Raw genomic sequence first — 21,051 nt, 5'->3', positions numbered from 1 at the left:
CCGTATCCGCAAGCGCAACCGCCGGCGCCAACGCCAAAGCGACCAGCAAGCGTCGACGATGACGACGATGACGACCATTTGATACCACACGTCGACACGCATCCACTTGAATCTACGTGGCGGATCGCCTGGTCGCTACACGTGTACGTCGCGGCGATTATGTTTACGCTCATGGCCTTGTATTCGATCTACAAGATCGTGCGTTTCAACGAGGCAACGAATCTACTCACGCAATCGTACTTCTTAGCCGTTCATCTACTGTTGACCACAATCTGCACTCTGAGGTGCTTTCACCTCTTTTACGACGCTTACAATCTCGGACATTCGCTGCCGGAGTCATTGTCTAGAGTGCTAATGTACCTGCCGGCACCACTCTTGTCTACGGCATTTGCCACTTTAATGTTGTACCTTGCTCGGTGCTCGGAAGCACCATCGCTTAACAACAACATCCTCTCGCCTATTACGCTTGTATTTTCATCCACGGTGCACATTATACTGTGCGTATCCCTGCACGTGTCCGCGCACATGCTCGGCTATCAGGACGAGGCGAGAATTCTGCCGCTCATCTGTCAGTGCATTTACATCATCGTCTGCATCACTCTAGGTCTATGCTACATGTACGTGTACCGCGTGGTGCGTTCGCAGATTCATATAGCCAGCAATAAAGCAGCCGGCGCAAATCATATGATGGGCGCCGATCCTACTACGGTGGCTCTCAGCACTGCCATCACCACCACTATTGCCACCGCTCTGTTGTTCATCCTCATGGGTCTCGTGCAGCTCTACGGCGTATTCGGTGTTCAGGAACGTCCGCAACAATTTCCGTGGCTCTGGTGGGGCTGGCAGTTCTCCGTCAGATTACTAGAGCTATCCGTTTGTGGTCTCCTAGCCTGGGTTGCCAGCCTATCTCAATATCCGTTGCGCGAGAAACAGATGCAGCAACACTCGGCACACTCGGGCTTCGCTTTGTTCCCCTGCGGCAGTTCCACCTCTACGGAAAACATGGATGACGTACTCTACCCCGCCATATGTAGTACCAACCAAGCGATTCAAAATTATACCATGAGAACAGGAAAACAAGTCTATGACGATAGTTTTCCACTAAATACTTTGCCCGAGCATTTGAACATATCAGGTAAAAAAATTGTAACATCTCATATTTCTCATTAACAATCTATTTATAATTGAATGTTTAAAATTTACTTCTCATTATCAATCTAAAAAAAAAAGAGAATGATATTATATTAATTATTGGACTGTTTTTTTTTTCAATATAACTGTTAATTAATTTGCAGTAACTAATGATTATTTGTTGCACAGGTACCTTTGAGAGACATTCCATCCGCAAGTCAGGTACAATGGGCCACTTTCCTCACGAAGGTCGGGGTTCCTTAAGTCGCCATGGAAACGGTATACAAACTCTAAGGAACTCAGAGACTCGCGGGAGGCATACGCCTGTACAAGGCCTACACGAACAAGCTCCAACCAGCGGCTCGACGATGCTAGTCGCCGAGGACGGCTTCGTTAGGTTCCGGAGTCTTGGTGCGGAGGAAGATGAGCTGTCCGATACGCAAAGCATGGTCGGCACTCACGGCAGGGGAAGTTCGCTCGCTGGTAGTGTTAGATATAACGCGAGGCATCCCACAGTACAGCATCAGCACCCCCATCAGCACCAACACACGCTGCAACACTCGCATCCGAGTCAACATCAAACCCACCACCAACTTTACAACAACACATAAAGGCTGTGCCAACGCGATGACTAGAACGTGATTCTTGTTGACTCGGTAGGTAACGAAAAATAAACTTTTAATCGTTTATTATTTTATTAATGAGAAATATGTAAAAAATAAAATGCTAGTAAATGCATAAATAAGATGCTAATATCACAATATTAGCAAAGAATTTTTTATAATAAATAAATTTTGGGATAGATATAAATAATAAAATTTTAAATTATTTTTTTTAGCTTTATGAGTGATGTAATATAATTGGTGTTCTTTTGTTGCAGACGTAACGATTGTCGTCGATGAAACAGGATATATCGACACTCGCGAGAATCGTCGCCCTCGCAAACTTCGGTCTAAACTAATTTTATCTCGTACTCTATGTAAGATATGTCCTGTGTATAGACAACCTAATTGCCATTCCTGCTCTCCCGCTTTGCATCGACGTCCGAGCCAAGCCTCTGCCGTACGATATCTATACATATTTATTTTGATCCTCGATAAGCAAGTAAAAGTATACGGCGAACTCGTTTGGGGTTCCTCTACCTATATGTGGGTAGTTCAGGGTATATTGAAACTTGATCTTATATTAGGCACTTGGTACTTATTAAGATTCATGTGATTGAAAAAAAATAAAGAAATAATGTGTCTCACTGAAGTATATAGGAAAATGCTTCTCTCTCGGTTTTATGTTCACTGTTAGTACCGAACACGGCTGTGGAACGTATTGGAGGAACAAATGATTTTAAATTAGTTCTAATGCCACATAAGGAATTCCGATGTATTTTAGCAAACATACTGCTATTTATTCGATGCCACCTTATAGAAGACTTCGGCGTTATATTGTCCCAGCAGTTTTTATAACATTCATTATTTTACATAGTCGTACATACGTTAAAAAGCATTTCAATGACCACCTTTCAATTGGTACTTGTTCTTCTTTGAATTTACTATTGTGACGGAAATTCGACATAAAGTCAGCTTTGCGATCAGCAGGAAGTATATTTTTTACAAAAAAAATTGTACGCGAGGTCCAAACACTCAACTGGGGAAAACAATTACGATTCTCATTCAGGTATTCCGAGATTAGGATATGATTGTGTCAAGCTGAAAGCGATGTTTGTACAGTCGATGATAATTTATCACTCAGTCCAATTGTACGATTTAGTTAGCGGCTAAGATTAGATTAAGAAAATTGCGGGTTACGTTAAGTTTAGCCATTAAGTTAGGCAAGACGCGACTAATGTCAACAGGTTTACATTTAATAAATCGAAGGAGAATAAGGAAGACGTCAAAAAAAATACTATTACCGATTTAGAATAGATGACATAAGTGCGATTTAATGTCACACACACACAGGCCAGCATTTTATTTTATTTCTCAGATTCTAAGGTACAAAATAGTACTTTTTACCTTTCACTTCGTATATCGATAGGTCGCAATGTATATGTTTATATATGGACATTGTAAATAAGGTATACTGGCTCGTCGTGAGTGAATCTACTGTTATGATTGGATCCAATTGGGGTTGGGTTCGAGATATTGGAATTTATACATTTCTTGGTTGTATAAAAAAAGATGCAAGACTTGTATTTTAATTTATGTCAGAAGCTGTATTTATTATGTGAAACATTCCACAACAAGTGATCAGTGTGTGCGCGATCGATTTGTGTGGGATTTTATTGCAATTATAAATTTACCTAGGCGCTAAATGAAACGGAACAAATGTAAATAAAAGCTTTTTTGCGAAGTCTTACGTTTGTCTTACTTTCGAATGCGATTTTAGTCATTCTAGATGCAGCAAATGTACGTAAAACATACTTCTGATTTTTACATTTTTATAAAAAAATGAATTTTAGTTTGAATATACCTTCACAGGTTATTGTGTTCACATTATTAATTTATATCGGGATAGCATAATTTAGATAAATTTTACAAGACTGCAGTCAGAGTTTATAATTTGACATGCATTACACAAAAATGTTCCCAAATTTAGGTTTCCTATAAACAAATTTTATATTGTAATATATAAATATATAATGTGTTAGTATTATGTATGCATATTTAAATGTTTTTGTTTTTTATTGTACCATTTCTTTCCATTTTCATTCTCCATTTCGTTTAAATTCCTCATAGAAAAATATCATGCATGTTATTTTATTTTCAAAGAATATTTATTAATATTATATTTTATATATTGATAAATATGTTTTATATTTTATATACGATGTCTACATAAGAACGAATAACAACATCACATTGATTTCTTTCGAAATCTATTAATATTTGATTTTGGTAAGTATATTTTATGAAAATATATAACTCCTTATTTTAATGACAAAAATTTGATTAACGATGTTAAATAGAAGTATTAAACATATTAATACACATTAAAGTATCTACTAATTAAGGCTTCTGAATAGTCACCACAACCATATTGAATCAGAAGCGAGAAATGACACGTTAATTTTTATTACATGCCATTTATAAATAAAGACAATTTGAATAAAAGAAAATGACGAGAAAATAACGCATGCGCATTAAATAAAAGCACTTAATGCGCCTCATTTTTTACATCATAAATGAATCATTTGAATCATTATGTCATGATTCAATATGGTTGTGATAACTACTCAAGAGCCTTATTAATTAGATACTTTGTGGACTTTATACCAGGAAGCTTACAATGTTTTTGAGAACGCAGAAATGTAGTGCACTTATACTTAATTTTTCGTATCTTTATCAAACTCTGATAAAGCAAGATAAGTTATATAAAGCAAAGCAGTCTCGTCATTGATTTAGTGTTTGCTCATAATTCATTAATTCATTGACTTGTAATAATCCTTCGCGTATTACTATAAATAGATAGTGTAATATTTAACGTATAAAATATTAGTAAATTGTATCAATTAATTATAATAACAAAAAAAAGAATGAGTTTAAATAAAAAGTGTGTTACATTAAGTGAAGTGAACAACAAGTTCACAGACGATGTGCTAATAAATATCCTCTCCAAAATATGCAACGGAAAAGACGTGCAATTGACAGATTGGAGTTTTAACGAGGGATCTGCTAAAGGTGATAATTATTTGTCAAATATCTACAAGGGCAAAGTGAATGGCATTATAAATGGCGATCCAAAGCAACATGTACAAGCAAATATTGTCGTAAAGTCAATGCCAAACAATCCTGGAACACGAAAGACTCTCAGATGTGTAGACTTCTTCAGTAACGAAATCGCTTTTTATACGCAGGTAAGATTAGACATTTATATTTCTTTTTCTGAGACTTGTACATCTTCGTTTGAAAAAAATTATATTTATTTGTGTAATCAAATAAACCATTCTCTAATTATTTTACAGATTATATCCAAATTTGAAAACTTCCTAGCAGAAAAAGGACAAACCGATCTATTATGCATACCACGCCATATAGCCTCCTCCACAGATAGTGAAAATGGTTTTCTAATTTTAGAAGATGCTTCTTGCTTAGGATTTCGGGCCGTCTCACGACATAACTGCCTAGATTGGGCAGAATGTTTAGGTGTCTTGAAGACATTGTCCAAATTTCACGCAATCTCATTTGCGTACAAAGATCAAAAAAAGGAAGAGTTTGCAGAAATGACAAATTCTTTAAAAGAAACCTTCTTCGGCCATGAACACTGGGACTGGTACAAAGGATTTCATGTAAGTAATAGCGAAATGATAGCATTAGTTTTCTTTCTGGAATAAAAGGATCTTTTTCCAGGAAAAGATACAAGTTCTAATTAAACAAGCATTAGCTACCGAATATCCCAACAGCAAAGCTGAGAAACAATACAATTCTTACAAATTTGGTGCTCTCTTTAACAAGTGTACAGAACTATGTGATAGAAGAGATGCTCCTACATCTATCGTAGTGGAGGGTGATTGTTGGGGTCCAAATTTTTTAATCCGCGACATTGGAAGAAATCAAAAGCAAGCATTGATGCTCGACTTTCAGCTTGCACGTTGCGCAAGTCCTGTCACAGACCTATCGTTTCTAATTTATGCTTGCACTCTGAAGTCATTTCGTGATCAATATTTTGATGAGATATTAAAAACGTATCACTCCGAGTTGAGCAATGCCATTAAATTACTCGGGTCTGATCCAGAGAAACTTTATCCATGGGATTTATTCATGAAAGAGGTAAAAAGAGATCGTTTTATGATAATTTTTCTCAGGAGAGACAATACTATAACCAATGTGTAATTAATTTCAGGTGAAGGAGCAATTTGTGTTTGGTGTGTTTGCTTCGCTTGAAGCTATTCCATTATGCCTGCTAGATTTATCCGAATCATTTACTATAGACGCTGCTGTTGAGGGTGATGAAGCAATAGATATTAGTGATGCGATATCATTTTCTTATCTTACAACAAGCGGAAGGCAAAGACTAGCGGATGTTATAGTTCACGCTGTTGAAAAAGGATACATATAACACAAAGAAAGCTTTACTATAAGATGATCTGCTGTAAAATATAATTAAAACAATTAACAAGCGTATTATTTGATATAATTTAATATAAAAAACCAGCCAACATATCGAAGATTGCTTACAACGGATGGCATTATACCTAGAGTTTATGGATTGACTAAAATACGTAAGGACAGCTACCTATTGAGAGTGATTGTATCTTGTATTAATAATTCACTATATTATCTTTCTCTTTTCTTACACAATATAATTAATGACAGCTAGCATACTAAAAGCTTCTAGATAAAAGATAGTTTCCATTTAAAAATATAAATAAACCGTGGTTCTAATAAAAACAAACAATTCTTTGTCTAAAAGGCATATACCACGAACACCAAATAACAGTGGCGATTATTTTAAATCCTTTATTAAATACATGGAATCTTACATATAACGACTTCCCTCTCCACTTGTTTATGATTTATATAAGTTGGAAATGTACGTGGAGATGTTAGTATGTCGCCACAATTTGAATGATACGGAAAGTTATCCGCGTTGACGTTACGAACTGGATTATGAGATAGTGTAACACAAATGCGTTTAAGATGATAACAGTCTTAATTGTTTCATGTGTACTAATAATGGTGTTGTTATTAGAATCAGGAAGTTTGCGTTCTATTATCGATTTTATGGAGAGCCTTGATGTATTGTGAAAAAATGCTGGTAATGTTAAATTAACATAATCGCACAGGTATGTGATAAGGAAATAATTGAATTTTAAGTAAGTTTTTGACTATCAAAGATTAATAATTTGATAGAATCTGGTAACTCTGTGTGATGCAACAAGGATTTTTTGATGTGACAAATGAGACTAGCAAAGTATGAAGCATAAGGGACGAAAAGAATTTATGACTTCCGTTTTTAGGAGAAAAGGAAAAAAAAATTTTTTTATGTAATGATAGACGTTAAAAATGATATGACTAGAAGTTATTTATAAGTAAGATCGACGGCTTAACCAAATTGTAAAATTATGTTGCGTAGGATAGGAACATGCTAATTAATTTATAATAGAACTGTTAATACTGAAGATGGTCCGATTGAGACCGAAACGTTTATTTTCAATTCCATGTATTTAATAAAGGATTTAAAATAATCGCCACTGTTATCTGGTGTTCGTGATATATGCCTTTTAGACAAAGAATTGTCAGTTTCCATTTAGTAGATAAATTAAGTGGCACACGTTTTGATTCTCAATATGTTTTGGCTTCGTTAGATATAGTATCTCTTTTTATTAATATTCCTGTTGATCTAGCATTGAATAGCATCGATAAGAGATGGGATCACATTTCAGCGAAGATAGACATTTCTAAAAACGAATTTATTATTGTAGTTAACTTTATTTTATATTCAACCTTTTTTGCTTTTAACAGTAAAACTGATAAACAAGTTTTTGGTACTCCAATGGGTTCACCGTTATCACCAATAATTGCCGATATTGTAATACAAGATCTAGAAGAAATAGCAATTAATAAATTATTAATACAACTATTGTTTTATTTTATATGTGTTGATGATGTCATTCTTACACTCCCATCTGATACTAACAATGATACACTGAATACTTTCAATTCTTTTCATACAAGATTACAATTTACTATAGAAGTTGGTAAAAATAACAGATTGAGTTTTCTTGACACTATGCTCATCATAGATAATCAAAGAATTATTTTTGACACCTTTCATAAAAAGACATTTTCAGAAAAGTTCCTTAATTTCCATTCAAACCATCCTCTCTGCCACAAAAAAGGCACAATCATTAGTTTTATAGACAAAATTATTCTCTTATCACATCCTCGGTTTCAACAAAAAAATTTGATAGACGCTGTTCATATTTTCCTAAATAATTGTTATCCTCTTTCTTTTATCTTCTCTATAATTAAACAAAGATTAAAATTCCATATACATAATAAACACAATACACGTAATGTACAGACGGTGCCTCAACACCTGAAATTGTACGAGTATTGGGACACATTAGCGTACTCTGAATGTCTCTAATACTCGTACAATTTCAAGTGTTAAGACATACCTGTCACCATCTGTACACGTTAAAGATAAATATTTCACAATTCCTTACGTCATATCTATTTCCTTCCTATTTCCAGTATATTTCATTGCAAACTAGCCTTTTCTATCCGTAACACCTTAAGAAGTTTTATTAGAAGAGGAAAAGACAGGTTAGAGCTACTATCTAATCAGTAATATATAAGATTTCTTATGACGATTGTAAAGCTATATTGGTCAGACTAAAAGAAAATTGAGTACGAGATTACACGAACATATCTCCGATATTAAGAAAAAGACTGGTACTCTTACTCATAACCGATCATCGTATCAATTTTGACCACAATTTCAGATGGAACAAAGTGAAAATTTTGGATAGGGAATCTCCGTACAACAAAAGATTGGTGAAATGATTCATATTAAAAGACAGAAACAAGGTCTTAATAAACAAACTTAATAACAAACTGAATCGTTGCCAGAATCTTACTTACAGATTATACAATCTCTCTCTCCTTCTCATCTACTTTCTTTTTCTTTTTACTTCCCCTCTCCTTCTTCCCTCTATTATTTTTTCCCCTTCTTATGTTCTCTTTTCTTTCTATTTTACCACGTCACCTTTTTGCTTTGAATGTCGATTTTATATTATCTCTGAACATCGAAGAGATATGACTATTTTCACTCTCATCGCATTATCTATAAGAATAGACGACTTTAAATATATATTGCGATACACATTTATAAGGTATTTATTCTCATTTAATTTAGCTGCTACTAAATTATTTTAAAGAAATATTATATTTAATTATACATCTCACAACTTTAATTCCTATTAATGTTTCTTAGGATATATTTTATTTACATTATATTTCTTATTTATTTTTATTACCTGTTTTTAGTATATATTTCTTATTATAATTATTACTTATTTCTATTACTTATCTCTACATTATATTTGTACTTTTTAACAAAATAAATAATTATGCGTTCTATATACATAACCAGAAGAATACAATGTTACCGATACCAACATTCTAATTACAATATTTACTGCAAAACTGAGCGAAATTATTGATGATGTTAATACTGCAAGAGAGAAAGCAAAGTATAATTTTTATATATTTCTTCATAATTTCTTTTTGTAATAGTTTCACCGTTACTGTTGTTGACATCGATAATGATTCAATGGGGATCGAAACGTTTGTTTTTTGTTTTCTTTGTCATCGCCGGCAAATTAAAGTTTATATTTTAACTAATGTTATTTATGATATATTTATTTACTAACGTTTCAATTTTTAATTTATAACGATAAGGCTTTGGCTCGTAGCCCTTTCCTTTTTATCTTTTTAATTTTCTGAGCCTTATTACTATTATAATTCAATATAAATTTTTTTCCTATAAGACACAATATTCTTCGAATGTTATATAATCTTAAAAAGGGAATAATATTCATTCAATATTCTAGGAATATTGTGTGCTTATGGTATTATGATACACTAACTAATCTTTATTATTTAAATAAATAAAATATTTTTAATTTCCTTGAAGAGATTCTTATTAAAACACAAATATGTATTATTTGACATAATTCAATATAAGTTTTCTTATGACACATAAATAGCAATCATCTATAAATAAATGAAATATTTTTAATTTCTCTAAAAAAATTTGTATACAGGAGAAGAATCTTTTTAAATTATTAATTATTCCTCTTTTCACAATAATTATTTTGATTAAAAATATATTTTCTTTAGACTACACTTAATATTTTTATATTTCTGTAACGTTATATCAACTATAAAGAAAATGATAATTGGATCATGTTGCTCCCATGCAACTTTATCAGAAACAATGTTTACGTAACATATTTTTTTACAACTTCTTATTATTCTTTTTCTTTGCCAAGACAAAGTCTTGCAAATTTCCAAGTTTTCTGGAACGCTATACAATTTCCATAGTGTAACATATTACGATATAGGCGATATATGCATACATTCCGTGACTTATCAAAATTCGAAGCACATCCTTATCAGTATGTATAACCATAATCACAAGAAAATTTGCAATATCATAGCGGAAGAAAAGTCAATAAAAGTTAGATTGCTGGTGTATAAATATTTATACATCATTAATGGTTTCGATAATGACTATATATATAGAAACATTTAATCCAACTTTCCACCTAGAAAAACAAAATGATAAAAAAAGAGTACGGTTTTTGCGATCGATAACACGCTCTATTTCTCATCAGCTGTTCTATAAAATGAAATTTTCTATCGGAGAATCTTCTCATTTCTTCCAGCAATGCGTAAGGTTATGTTTCGCGCAGTTCGCGATGCAAATCGATGATAGAAAGTAGAAACATGCGCACGATCTACAGTCGACTACAGTGTTCAGAATGTCGACGGAGAAAGACTGGCAGTTCACAGAGTTCAGTCACATATCCTCTTGTGGCCTCTTGCCGCTGTTTGTACCATTTAATTCGTCCCTTCCACGCGAGCCCGGTTGATTTAATAAATCTCAGCAAGATCCTGCTTTACAATGGAAAATTCCGTCATAGTCTAACGTCATAGTTTTATACGTGGCACTCTGGCAGATCGACGCGCGAGGAATGCAAGGTTTACTCATGTCACGTGCGATTATAGTATCAACAATCTAGACGTCTTTTTTATTACGATTGATTACATTTACGTGAAAAACGACCGAGGTAAACATTTCTTTTCCCCCCTCTCTCCTTCGACGAGAAGAACTGGATCATAGAGAAGAGACTTATGTATATGTAAGTGAGCGTATAAATTAATCATGCTGTAAAAAATTGTACTGCAGAAAAGTTAAAGACTACAAAATAACAAGATGCTTATGTGAATGAATTACAGACCGTTGTTATCAGGGAAAGAAAAGATCGAGCTATCAGAGAGATACTTGAAAATTACTATAAATCACGTCCAACGAGATAACAATTGCATTATAAATATAAGTACAACGGCTTCAATTTCTTGATATTTCAATGTTGCTCACCCATTTGTTACATTTTTTTTAATGAGAAATATCTATTATAAAAGATTTAAATTGCACGCATCGGTATAAACGTTCCGTTAAAATACCCTTTAAATTAACATAAGTATTAATTTCAAATAATATCGCAGTATTTAAAGCTAGTATTTAATATTCCCGATCAGATTTCAGTATTTCGAAAGTATTGTCGAGTTTCGTAAATCAATTTATTAATAAATACTAAAGTAGAAGAAATCACGATCAACATGAGTCAAAGTAAAAACCGTGTTAATTTGAGCGACGTGAGTGACAAGTTCACGGAAGAGGTGCTAGCAGACGTTCTCCGTAAAGTATGTGACGGGAAGAAGGTGCAGTTGACAGACTGGAATTTTGGCGAGGGATTTGCTAAGGGTGATAGCTACCTGTCGACTGTTAACAAGGTTATCCTGTATGGTGTTGTGGATGGGCAACAAGTGCAAGTTAATTTCGTCGTAAAATCAATTCCCAAAAATGTTGGCAGGAGGAAGACTTTCAGGAGCGAAGATTTTTTCGGTAACGAAATCATGTTCTATACAAAGGTGAGACTATATGAAACTTTCTCTTTATGTAATTAGAAATACATGTATCTTTTAAAAAATGGATTAGTTATATATAATCAAGTAATAATACAGATATAAAACATTTACAAATTTTACAAAACAATTTTATAGATTGTCCCTAAGGTTGAAAAATTCTTAGCAGAGAGAGGACAGAGCAATCTGCTGCGCATACCACGTTATTTGGCTTCTTACATGGATGGTGAAAATGATTTTATAGTCTTAGAAGATGTCTCTCCCCTAGGATTTGGACCTGCCTCCAGGCAAAGCTGCCTCGACTGGGCGGAATGTACAGTGATCTTAGAAACTTTGGCGAAATTTCACGCAATTTCATTTGCATACAGAGATCAAAGAAAAGAAGAATTCATAGAAATAACAAGCTGTTTAAAAGAAACCTACTTTGGTAATCATAATTGGAACTGGTACCAAAGATTTCATGTAAGTAATTACGCGTTGTATTTTTTCTATATAATTCTTACTAAAGTATACCTTCTGTTACAGAAAAAGCTAGTTGATATAGCAAAACATGCGTTAATGATGGAATATCCTAACAGTAAAGCTGAAAAGCAATTTAATTCCTATGAATTCGGTACACTCTACGACAAGTGTACAGAATTATGTGAAGGAGATGCCCCGACGTTTGTTATAGCCGCGGGTGACTGTTGGGCCCCGAACTTTTTAGTCCGAGACATTGGGCAAAATAAAAAAGAAGCACTAATGCTGGATTTTCAGCTTGCACGTTGCGCTAGTCCTGTTACAGATCTATCGTTTATAGTTTATTCTTGCACTCAGAAGCCATTTCGAGATGAGTATTATGATGATATATTGAAAGTTTATCACTCCGAATTAAGCAGTGCCATTAAATCTCTTGGATCTGAACCAGAAAAGATTTATCCGTGGGATTTATTTATGAAAGATGTAAAGTATCTATTTTACGTTCGAAATTTTAAACGGGAATTATATAGATACTAATACTCGATATTAATTGCAGGTAAAGAAAAATTTCATATTTGGATTAGTGTTCGCTCTGGAATCTATCCCATTTTGTCTATTGGACCCATCACAATCATTCGATTTAGATGCTATTATCAAGGGCAACGAGTCAGTAGATATTGCTGATGTATGGACATTATATAATATTAAAACATCAAGTGGAAGACAAAGATTAGCAGACGTAATTGTTCACGCGGTTGAAAATGGTTATTTATGAAAAAAGATATTACTTATATATAATTCATCTTTTTGCATTATAGAAGATTATACAGCATGACTATCATTTTAATACAATAATGCATATTATATATGTTACATATATTATGCATTATATCTATAATATATGTTATATACCGATACTATTGTAGCAGCAATATACTAATACTATATAGTATTGGTATACCTACTGCTAAAGTATTATTGCAATATATAGTATTATTGATATATATATATACACAATTACCCCAATATATTTAATTATTAATAAAATTTCACTGTCACATATTTATTTTTTTTTCAATAGATATATATATCTCAGAATTATATTTATATACATATGTGCAATTAAATTTTATGTGGCGTGCGCAATTTTTATTTAAAATGTGTAGAATTAAATAAAATATAGACAATATCCATGTCTTTTTATATAATTTTAATTACAACAACGTAGATTAATTAAAATATAATCTGTATAAGAGTAGAGAGATATAGTCACCCCTTAACTTTTCTTCTTATACGATACATATCTAAACTTTTGTGTTATCACATAGTAATATTAACAGGGTGGAGAGTATTGGTAGAAATTTTTGTATTTTTTCTTTTTTTGCTTGTTTTTTTACGAAAAGTACATCTATTGCTGATAAGCATAGTACGTTAATGATAAGTGCATCACAGATGCATATTTGATGGTAATAATCTTGCTGCGCAAAGCAAATAACTTTTAAGACATTAAAAATGTCTTAATCTGTCTCGCAATTGATAGTCTTCGTGCACCTACATCACGAGATCGCGGGTAAAATTAGTTGGATGTTATGAAAAATCACATTATGTCGAGAATATTACACGGATGACATATATAATAGCGCAACAGTGTTTTTCACTAAGAGACACGTCTATGTGTTTTGATGTTGAGTATTGATTGTCACAACGTTACTCGCATCAAAAACAGTTGTGTCTTCATCATCTTCCTCATCCAGTGGCAGCGGTCGCATCTCGACGTCTTGCCTGTGCGTGAGGACACCGTATTTTCGAACCAACTGGGCGCGTGTCTTACTTAATCTGCCGATAAGAACAACACTCATTAAATTATTAATCATACCAGATAAGTATCTACATTCTAAATTCTTTGGAGTGGAATCTCTTCTAAAGAAAATTAAACCAGTCTTGAAAAAGAGTGACTCAATTTTCAATCAAAGAATTGGAAAGAATACGGGCGTTAAGAGTCAGGCGTAGAAGACGTCGCGCAAATAATACACTTATGAAGCTTGAAACTTCTTTATTTAACAAACGCGCTTACATGTTTCGGCTCATTTTTGAGCCTTCCTCAGAGCAAACACAAACTAACATATATAAAGTAAAAGTTATCCTGTCATGATGAGCTTCCCTACATCGTGAATTTAAATGCCACGACGTCTTCTGCGCCTGACTCCTAACGCCCGTATTCTTTCCAATTCTTTGATTTATAAGGAGTCTTGGTTAGTTTGATTTGTTATACGAATTAATTTTCAATTTTTTAAAGTGAGACTTCACTCTATAGAAATTCACTCTGAGGTCCAATTCCACAACTCATGGTTGTCAACCTCGGTCAACCGAAGTTTAATTTATTCATCTCTTTCCAATTCTAAGAATTAAAAAAAGATGAGGAATAAATTGAACCTTTATTAAGAGTTAACTGTGAGTTGTGGAACTGGGCCTACAAGTTTTAAAGAGTATGTAACACATTGTTCATGCTCAGTATTGTTATCTGTTTAAACGTACCTTAAACTACGGAACATAATGTAGGCCATGACAAGGATGCTTAGTCCCACGAAGACTAAGAAACCACGTATAAGAGCACCAGTGTTGAAGGATGTTTTTCCTTCATTGGACTGTTTTATCAAAGTGTCATAGTTAATAACAATAGGAACATAATAAAAAATCAAGACAAAAATATAATTCAGTTATATAATATATGCAGTCTGTAAAATTCTGTTTGTAGATTTAAATTTACATATGATATTCCTAAAAAATATTTTACCAAAAATTTTAGCAATATAAATTATAATAATGAAGTGTATGAAGCTCACAAATATATTCATTTAACATAAAACAAATATCACTACTAATATCTGCTAATATTAGTCTATTAATATGGATAAAAAGTATAGATATATATATATATATATATATATATATATGTATTAATATTTAATTAATATGTCAATATGTACCAACAATTAATATGTGTTCCATCATTAATATTTATGGTTATTAACATTAACGCTACAATTATGCACTAGAATTAGAATCGATTGCTTTAGTATAATCAAGATATAAATTATTCTGAAGTTTTTTCTGTAAGCACCGATAAATTACAGTAAATGATACAAGAATTATTCCAGTTCACAGTAAGCTAATAATTAATTTTTTCTACTTTTGACCTGCTAGTGTCAAATCAGTAAGAGTCCTCTTTTACTGCATATATAGCGAACGCTTTTTATTTTACAGAAATTATATAAATACATGAGAAGACAAAAATACAGAATACACTTTTCTTCTTAAAGCATCGCATAGAAAAATTTTATTCTAGTTTTTTTTTTCATGCGAGATTGTTATCTTCCTGTATGTATGTATCATGCATTATGAGATAATCCAGGTTATTCAATTTATATTAAAAATAATAAAATTGTATATAGTTGTGCCATATACGAGAACGAGGATGTAGCTTGAATTTAACGAAGATACGAACCTCACTGGACGTGTCCACGGTGTGCGCAGTTTTATTCGCGACGGCGACGTCTGACGGCTTCGAGGTTATGTCGTGCGTCTTGTCGTCAGCCGCCGGTTTCTTCGCGTCAACGGGAGACCCGGCCGCGTTCCTTTGACTGTCCTTATCGCCAAGCTTCTCGTTCGTTTCCACATTATCGATAGGAACTGCCTTCCCGTCCACATTCGTTGACGATGCGTTCCTCTTCTCCCGGAAAATCCCGTCGCAGACTGCCGTCTGCGCCAACAGGAAGATCAACAGGAACATGAAGAACTTGAGCTTCTGGATCTTCGACCGCGTCATCGTGCCGTGTCATTTAAACGGCGCGGCGGCGGCGGCGGCGGCGGCGGCAGCGCGGTGACTATAGATTTCTTCCTCGCGGTTTACAACACGACAGTCCGATGTTCTAACGCGTTCTCCATGTTGCTCGCCCGTCCGGCGCGCACAATTAGACGTCCGTCCTCCTCGTCACGCTTCCTCCCGGACCAGCTGTTTTGCGACGCGATACGTCCTTCGGAGTTCGGACAGTTCCGTGTCGTCCTCGCGCGCGCGACACCCCGCACACGCACATGTCGCGGAGTCGCGTGCGTTAATCGCGCTCCATTTAGCGTTAAAGGCTATAAAAGGCGTTTAAAAACTCGTCCAGACTTGCGACCGTGAATACGCGCGCATGTATATGCGTGTACGTGCGCGCGTCAACGTCTCGAATGATAGCGACCGAGATATCGATCGAATTATAAAACCAGCAGCACATGTATGTTTTCCTGCTTGATATTGCTTACATTTTATTTAATAAATTATTTAAAATTATGCATTCTGTATGGTGTAATTTTAATAACGAATCTTTTTATTATTGTAACTCAAGATAGTAGTTTTACTTGAAAAATATTCTTATTGATACTCTTATTCCAATCCAAGTAATGGCAGCTTTAATATTATATTCTTCGTCAAAAATTATTACTCCTCGAAAAAAATTGTTGTACCAAATTAAAAAGTAAAATGTAAAATCCAAGTAGTACTATATATCTTTGTTGTTTACTTAACTCTAATTATGTGTCATTTGTATAAAAGATGTGATATTAACAACTGGCGCCAAGTTAAATCCCATATCAACCATATCTAATAAAATAAAGAATATAATCCAAGTGGTATTATCTTTAACTTTTGTACAATGAAACCTAAGTATACAATTTGTATATATTCCTATTAAAGGAATCTTTCTATTCCGATTCAAATGATTTTAATTCTTTGTATATGAAATTTTTATATCACAATTCGTTCAAAGACATTTTCCCTTCTAACTAAAGTAGTATGTTATTTAATTCTCCTCCAAAACATTATTCAAAAACGTTATGGCAAAATTGCGTTACCTTGTCCATTCAAGTGTTACTATAAAAAATTAAAAAAGTAAACACTTGACGCTACTATAGATCACAGTATAACATAGTACTAAAAATATGAATGTAATATTTAGAACAAGAAAAATAAGAAATATTCCCATAAGAGTAAAATATTGCCGGTAAAAAATTTTTTATGTATGAATAAATATATATAAATATACATAAATATTTATATAAACATGTATAATCATGTATGAAATATGTTCAAACATATTCATACCTCCCTCTTTCTTTTGTAAAATTACTTTTTAGTAATGGACCTTCTACAATAAGCAATTTGTCATAAATCAGAAGTCAAAAGTTAAAAATTTTGATCAATCACAGTCGTCAATTTTTAACTCATAATACAAACAATAATAGTAACGTGAAAACAAAAAATAATTAAAAGGATAATTTTCGCATTGTTCGTTTTAGAAAAAAATAAGTTTGGGAAAAATTGCTCATATACAATTATACATAATTTTATATATAATTATACGTAAGTAATTTTTTTTCATTTCTTTAAACTTGATTTTTTCTAAAACAAATAATATGAAAATTATCTTTTCTATTATTTTTAATATTTTCACATTGCTATTATTATTTCTATTACATTAAAAAGTAATTTTACAAAAGAAAGAGATATATGACGTATGACACATTTCATATATGACTATGGTAAATATGTAGTTTAGGAAAGCCCCACCCATGACCTTGACCTTGACATATGTTGTCAAGGTCATGATCCTGAGTGACCTTGATAAAGTTTTAACCGTCCGATATCACTCGTTAAAAAGTTATAAACAAAATAAATAAAATATAAAATGAAAATATAAAATAAAAATTATAAAATAAAATTATAAAATAAAAAAATTAAATGAAAATTTTGATTCCTATCCCACTTCCCTCTCTGTTTGGGGACGCACGACTTTCATCTAAAACGACCACGCTGCGATTGACACGTTGCGATTGACACGTTGCGATTGACCACGTTGCGATTGACCACGAGTAGAGTTCTAGATATCAGAGAGGCGACAGGTGAGAAAATGGTCTGATTGGCTCGCTAAATCACGTGATTCGGCGCCATTTTCTTTCATACTACGGTACTGTAATGTTAGGTTGATGTAGCTCCAGAATATAATTTTACTTGTTAATAGGTTATAATTAATACGTCATTTGGACGTCACTGTAATAATAAATAACAGCTTAATTTTTTGCTGAATAATTGTTAATATGGTATCAAATAAATATCAAAATGGCAGTCAAGATCACCGTCATGGTATGGGACGTTTTGCAGTCATATAGTCGTCATTTTGCCATCATTTTGATTCTTTTTGACGTCATATTCCTAGTCAATTTGATGTCACATTGACATCACCTTGACTAAGTAGTTTTCACTGCGTACCATAGTTTTCGAGAAATCTTAATGCATTTTTAAAAATAAGACACCCTGTATAAGACATTATATACTATAAAGACGTCTTAAAATTCATGAGACATATTTGGCACTATCTGAAAGACATTTATATGACATTTTAAGATGTTTTATATCCCGATTTATAACGTCTTATAGACATTATCTTCAAGATAATTGCTTCAGACATTTGCTAAAAAATAAAAATAAAAATTGCTGATACCAAAACGCGTTGACATGAGGAAGAATACAAAGCAAAAACTAGAATTTTTTTACCTGATAAATTATAAGACATTATATACTATAAAGACGTCTTAAAATTCATGAGACATATTTGGCACTATCTGAAAGACATTTATATGACATTTTAAGATGTTTTATATCCCGATTTATAACGTCTTATAGACATTATCTTCAAGATAATTGCTTCAGACATTTGCTAAAAAATAAAAATAAAAATTGCTGATACCAAAACGCGTTGACATGAGGAAGAATACAAAGCAAAAACTAGAATTTTTTACCTGATAAATCGATATATTAATAATATCATACTCACACAGAAATAAAAGTGTTATTTCTTCCACCATGCTTACATATTTTCAATAACGATCTGTCAAAATATATATCAGATTTGTTATCTACTAGTAAAGTAGAGTAAGTATTAAATTATTGATATATTGTTTTATCAGATAACTTCAGTTTCTGTCTCATATCTTTCCTCTCGTCAACGCGTTTCCAGATAGTCTCGCATATAATTGTGTAGTTGCACAACACTAATAATATAATACAAAATATTAGAATGCTAGATTAATTGACATCCAATATTTTTATAGGTTACGTACTTATATAATTTTCTCCCAAAATTAAAACGTTCTATTTTTTTATGTAAATATGATCTCGATTTTGTGAACGATTTCTTTATATTAAACGATGTATCGAACACCGCAAAGAGATTTTAATTTCGAATTCTCTTTCCGTGTCTATCGCATATAAGATATTTATATATTTTATAAAATATGTCAGATAAGGAGAGAGAGAGAGAGAGATATTAATGTATTTATATAAAAAAATTGTAAATCATCTGAAATTCTGAAACGCTTCATTTCTGCTTTTTTTACTCTCTTTGCGCATAAACAATCGACACGAGTTTACTCTTTCGTTCCAAGAATACATATTTATATTTGTGGAATAACGTTGACACACGTGGAGTAGATGACCAATTCACCAATGAAGGCGAGGCAATTTGACGCGTGGTATACGTGCCTGTGTATGCTGCAAATACGCATAATTCGCGGGATTCAGTGCGGGATTTAAATTTATCCCCCGGCCCCAAACTGAAGCTGCGAATCAAGCTTTCATCAAATACTAATATATAATTTTTATATATAGAGATAGATAACTTTAATCTCGGTTTACCCTTAATCTTTTTTTACTTCTCAAAATTAAAAAAGTATGTTTAATTGCTCTTACTAGAAAGCAGATTTTTTTAATGTCTGCTACACACTATGCCAACAAAATAATAACAGAATTAGATGTACCTAATACTGTTGATAGACTGCTAGAAAAAACGTAACAGAATCTGCAAGCGTCAGATAATGTCGGCAGGATCTGCTCAGTTTCTGCCAACAATTTGCCTTCAAAACTTAAATTAAAATTAGATTTCTTCATATTAAAAAATAATAAAGGTTAAAAAAGGGCGATTAGGAATCGGCGCTGTAATAAGTGCGCAAAAATTGATGTCATAATATCTTCTTAAAATTATTCCGTTTCTTTATATTCCTCGAACGTTTCGGCTAACTTCTGTGGTTACCCTCCTACACCAAGATTCCATACAAGTTTGAAGGCTGGATGGTCACCGACGTATATATTTTGACCTTAAAATTAGTGATTTAAAATTAGAATCGAACCAATATTATACCTTACAGGAATCTGATGTGGCGAATCACCTCAGGAGCACGTCGACACAAACTTCAGTCATTACACAGTAAAAATTCGCAAACAAAAGTTATTTGTACATAATTATAATTTTTCAACGAGACGATATACTTACCGATGTCTCTAGTACAGTGTCTCTCTTTGTACTGACTATGAAATATGTTTATAATTTCGCTTAAGATAATCCGTGGTCGGTCAAATAACAAAAATATGACGGACAAAGTAACTCCGTGTCCTTGTTTAAATTAATTCCGTTCGTTTGATGTTTATTAATTTGTCTTCATATTATATCGACAGACTATATGTGCCTTCAACAAGCGACACAAATGACACGGTGTGACACAATGGATCATTATATCCTTGTTGTTTGTCATTGTTAAACAAAGATGACATGATCACTGTGTCGCACTATGTCGCTTGTTGGAAGGCACACGATGTTAACAGAACACAAGCCTAGCGCGGACGCAATTGATGGCAGACTGTCGTCATTTTCTGCTCGAATCTGCTTATCTTTTTCATGAATTTTGCTGATATATATATATATATATATATATA

At 33.0% G+C, this 21,051-nt stretch overlaps 3 protein-coding genes across 3 annotated transcripts in view; 2 read left to right on the top strand and 1 right to left on the bottom strand.

Moving 5' to 3' along the window:
• LOC108766641 (uncharacterized) overlaps positions 1 to 3,633 on the top strand; it is a 146,182-nt gene extending 142,549 nt beyond the window's left edge. Inside the window, exons 5-7 of the mRNA XM_018516049.1 lie at positions 2 to 1,135; positions 1,321 to 1,787; positions 2,012 to 3,633. Coding sequence (XP_018371551.1) covers positions 2 to 1,135; positions 1,321 to 1,742 — 1,556 coding nt within the window. The 3' untranslated portion in view covers positions 1,743 to 1,787; positions 2,012 to 3,633. The remainder of the gene's footprint in view (position 1; positions 1,136 to 1,320; positions 1,788 to 2,011) is intronic.
• Positions 3,634 to 4,591: 958 nt separating this feature from the next.
• Positions 4,592 to 13,091, top strand: LOC108766640 (uncharacterized). Its single transcript, XM_018516048.1, has 8 exons — positions 4,592 to 4,981; positions 5,090 to 5,413; positions 5,475 to 5,894; positions 5,968 to 6,180; positions 11,439 to 11,792; positions 11,925 to 12,248; positions 12,312 to 12,728; positions 12,802 to 13,091. The coding sequence occupies exons 1-8, from the start codon at positions 4,661 to 4,663 to the stop codon at positions 13,018 to 13,020; spliced, it is 2,592 nt and encodes an 863-aa protein (XP_018371550.1). The 5' UTR covers positions 4,592 to 4,660; the 3' UTR covers positions 13,021 to 13,091.
• Positions 13,092 to 13,633: 542 nt separating this feature from the next.
• Positions 13,634 to 16,443, bottom strand: LOC108766663 (membrane protein FAM174B). The gene is made up of 3 exons (XM_018516078.1): positions 15,751 to 16,443; positions 14,781 to 14,890; positions 13,634 to 14,081 (listed from the first exon to the last, which is right to left on the bottom strand). The coding sequence occupies exons 1-3, from the start codon at positions 16,069 to 16,071 to the stop codon at positions 13,916 to 13,918; spliced, it is 597 nt and encodes a 198-aa protein (XP_018371580.1). The 5' UTR covers positions 16,072 to 16,443; the 3' UTR covers positions 13,634 to 13,915.
• Positions 16,444 to 21,051: the final 4,608 nt, after the last annotated feature.

This window comes from Trachymyrmex cornetzi, unplaced genomic scaffold, assembly GCF_001594075.2.
Source record: "Trachymyrmex cornetzi isolate Tcor2-1 unplaced genomic scaffold, Tcor1.1 scaffold61, whole genome shotgun sequence".
Taxonomy (NCBI): Eukaryota; Metazoa; Arthropoda; class Insecta; order Hymenoptera; family Formicidae; genus Trachymyrmex; species Trachymyrmex cornetzi.
Note: the sequence above shows the minus strand (reverse complement) of the source record. Positions and strands in the feature narration are given on the sequence as shown.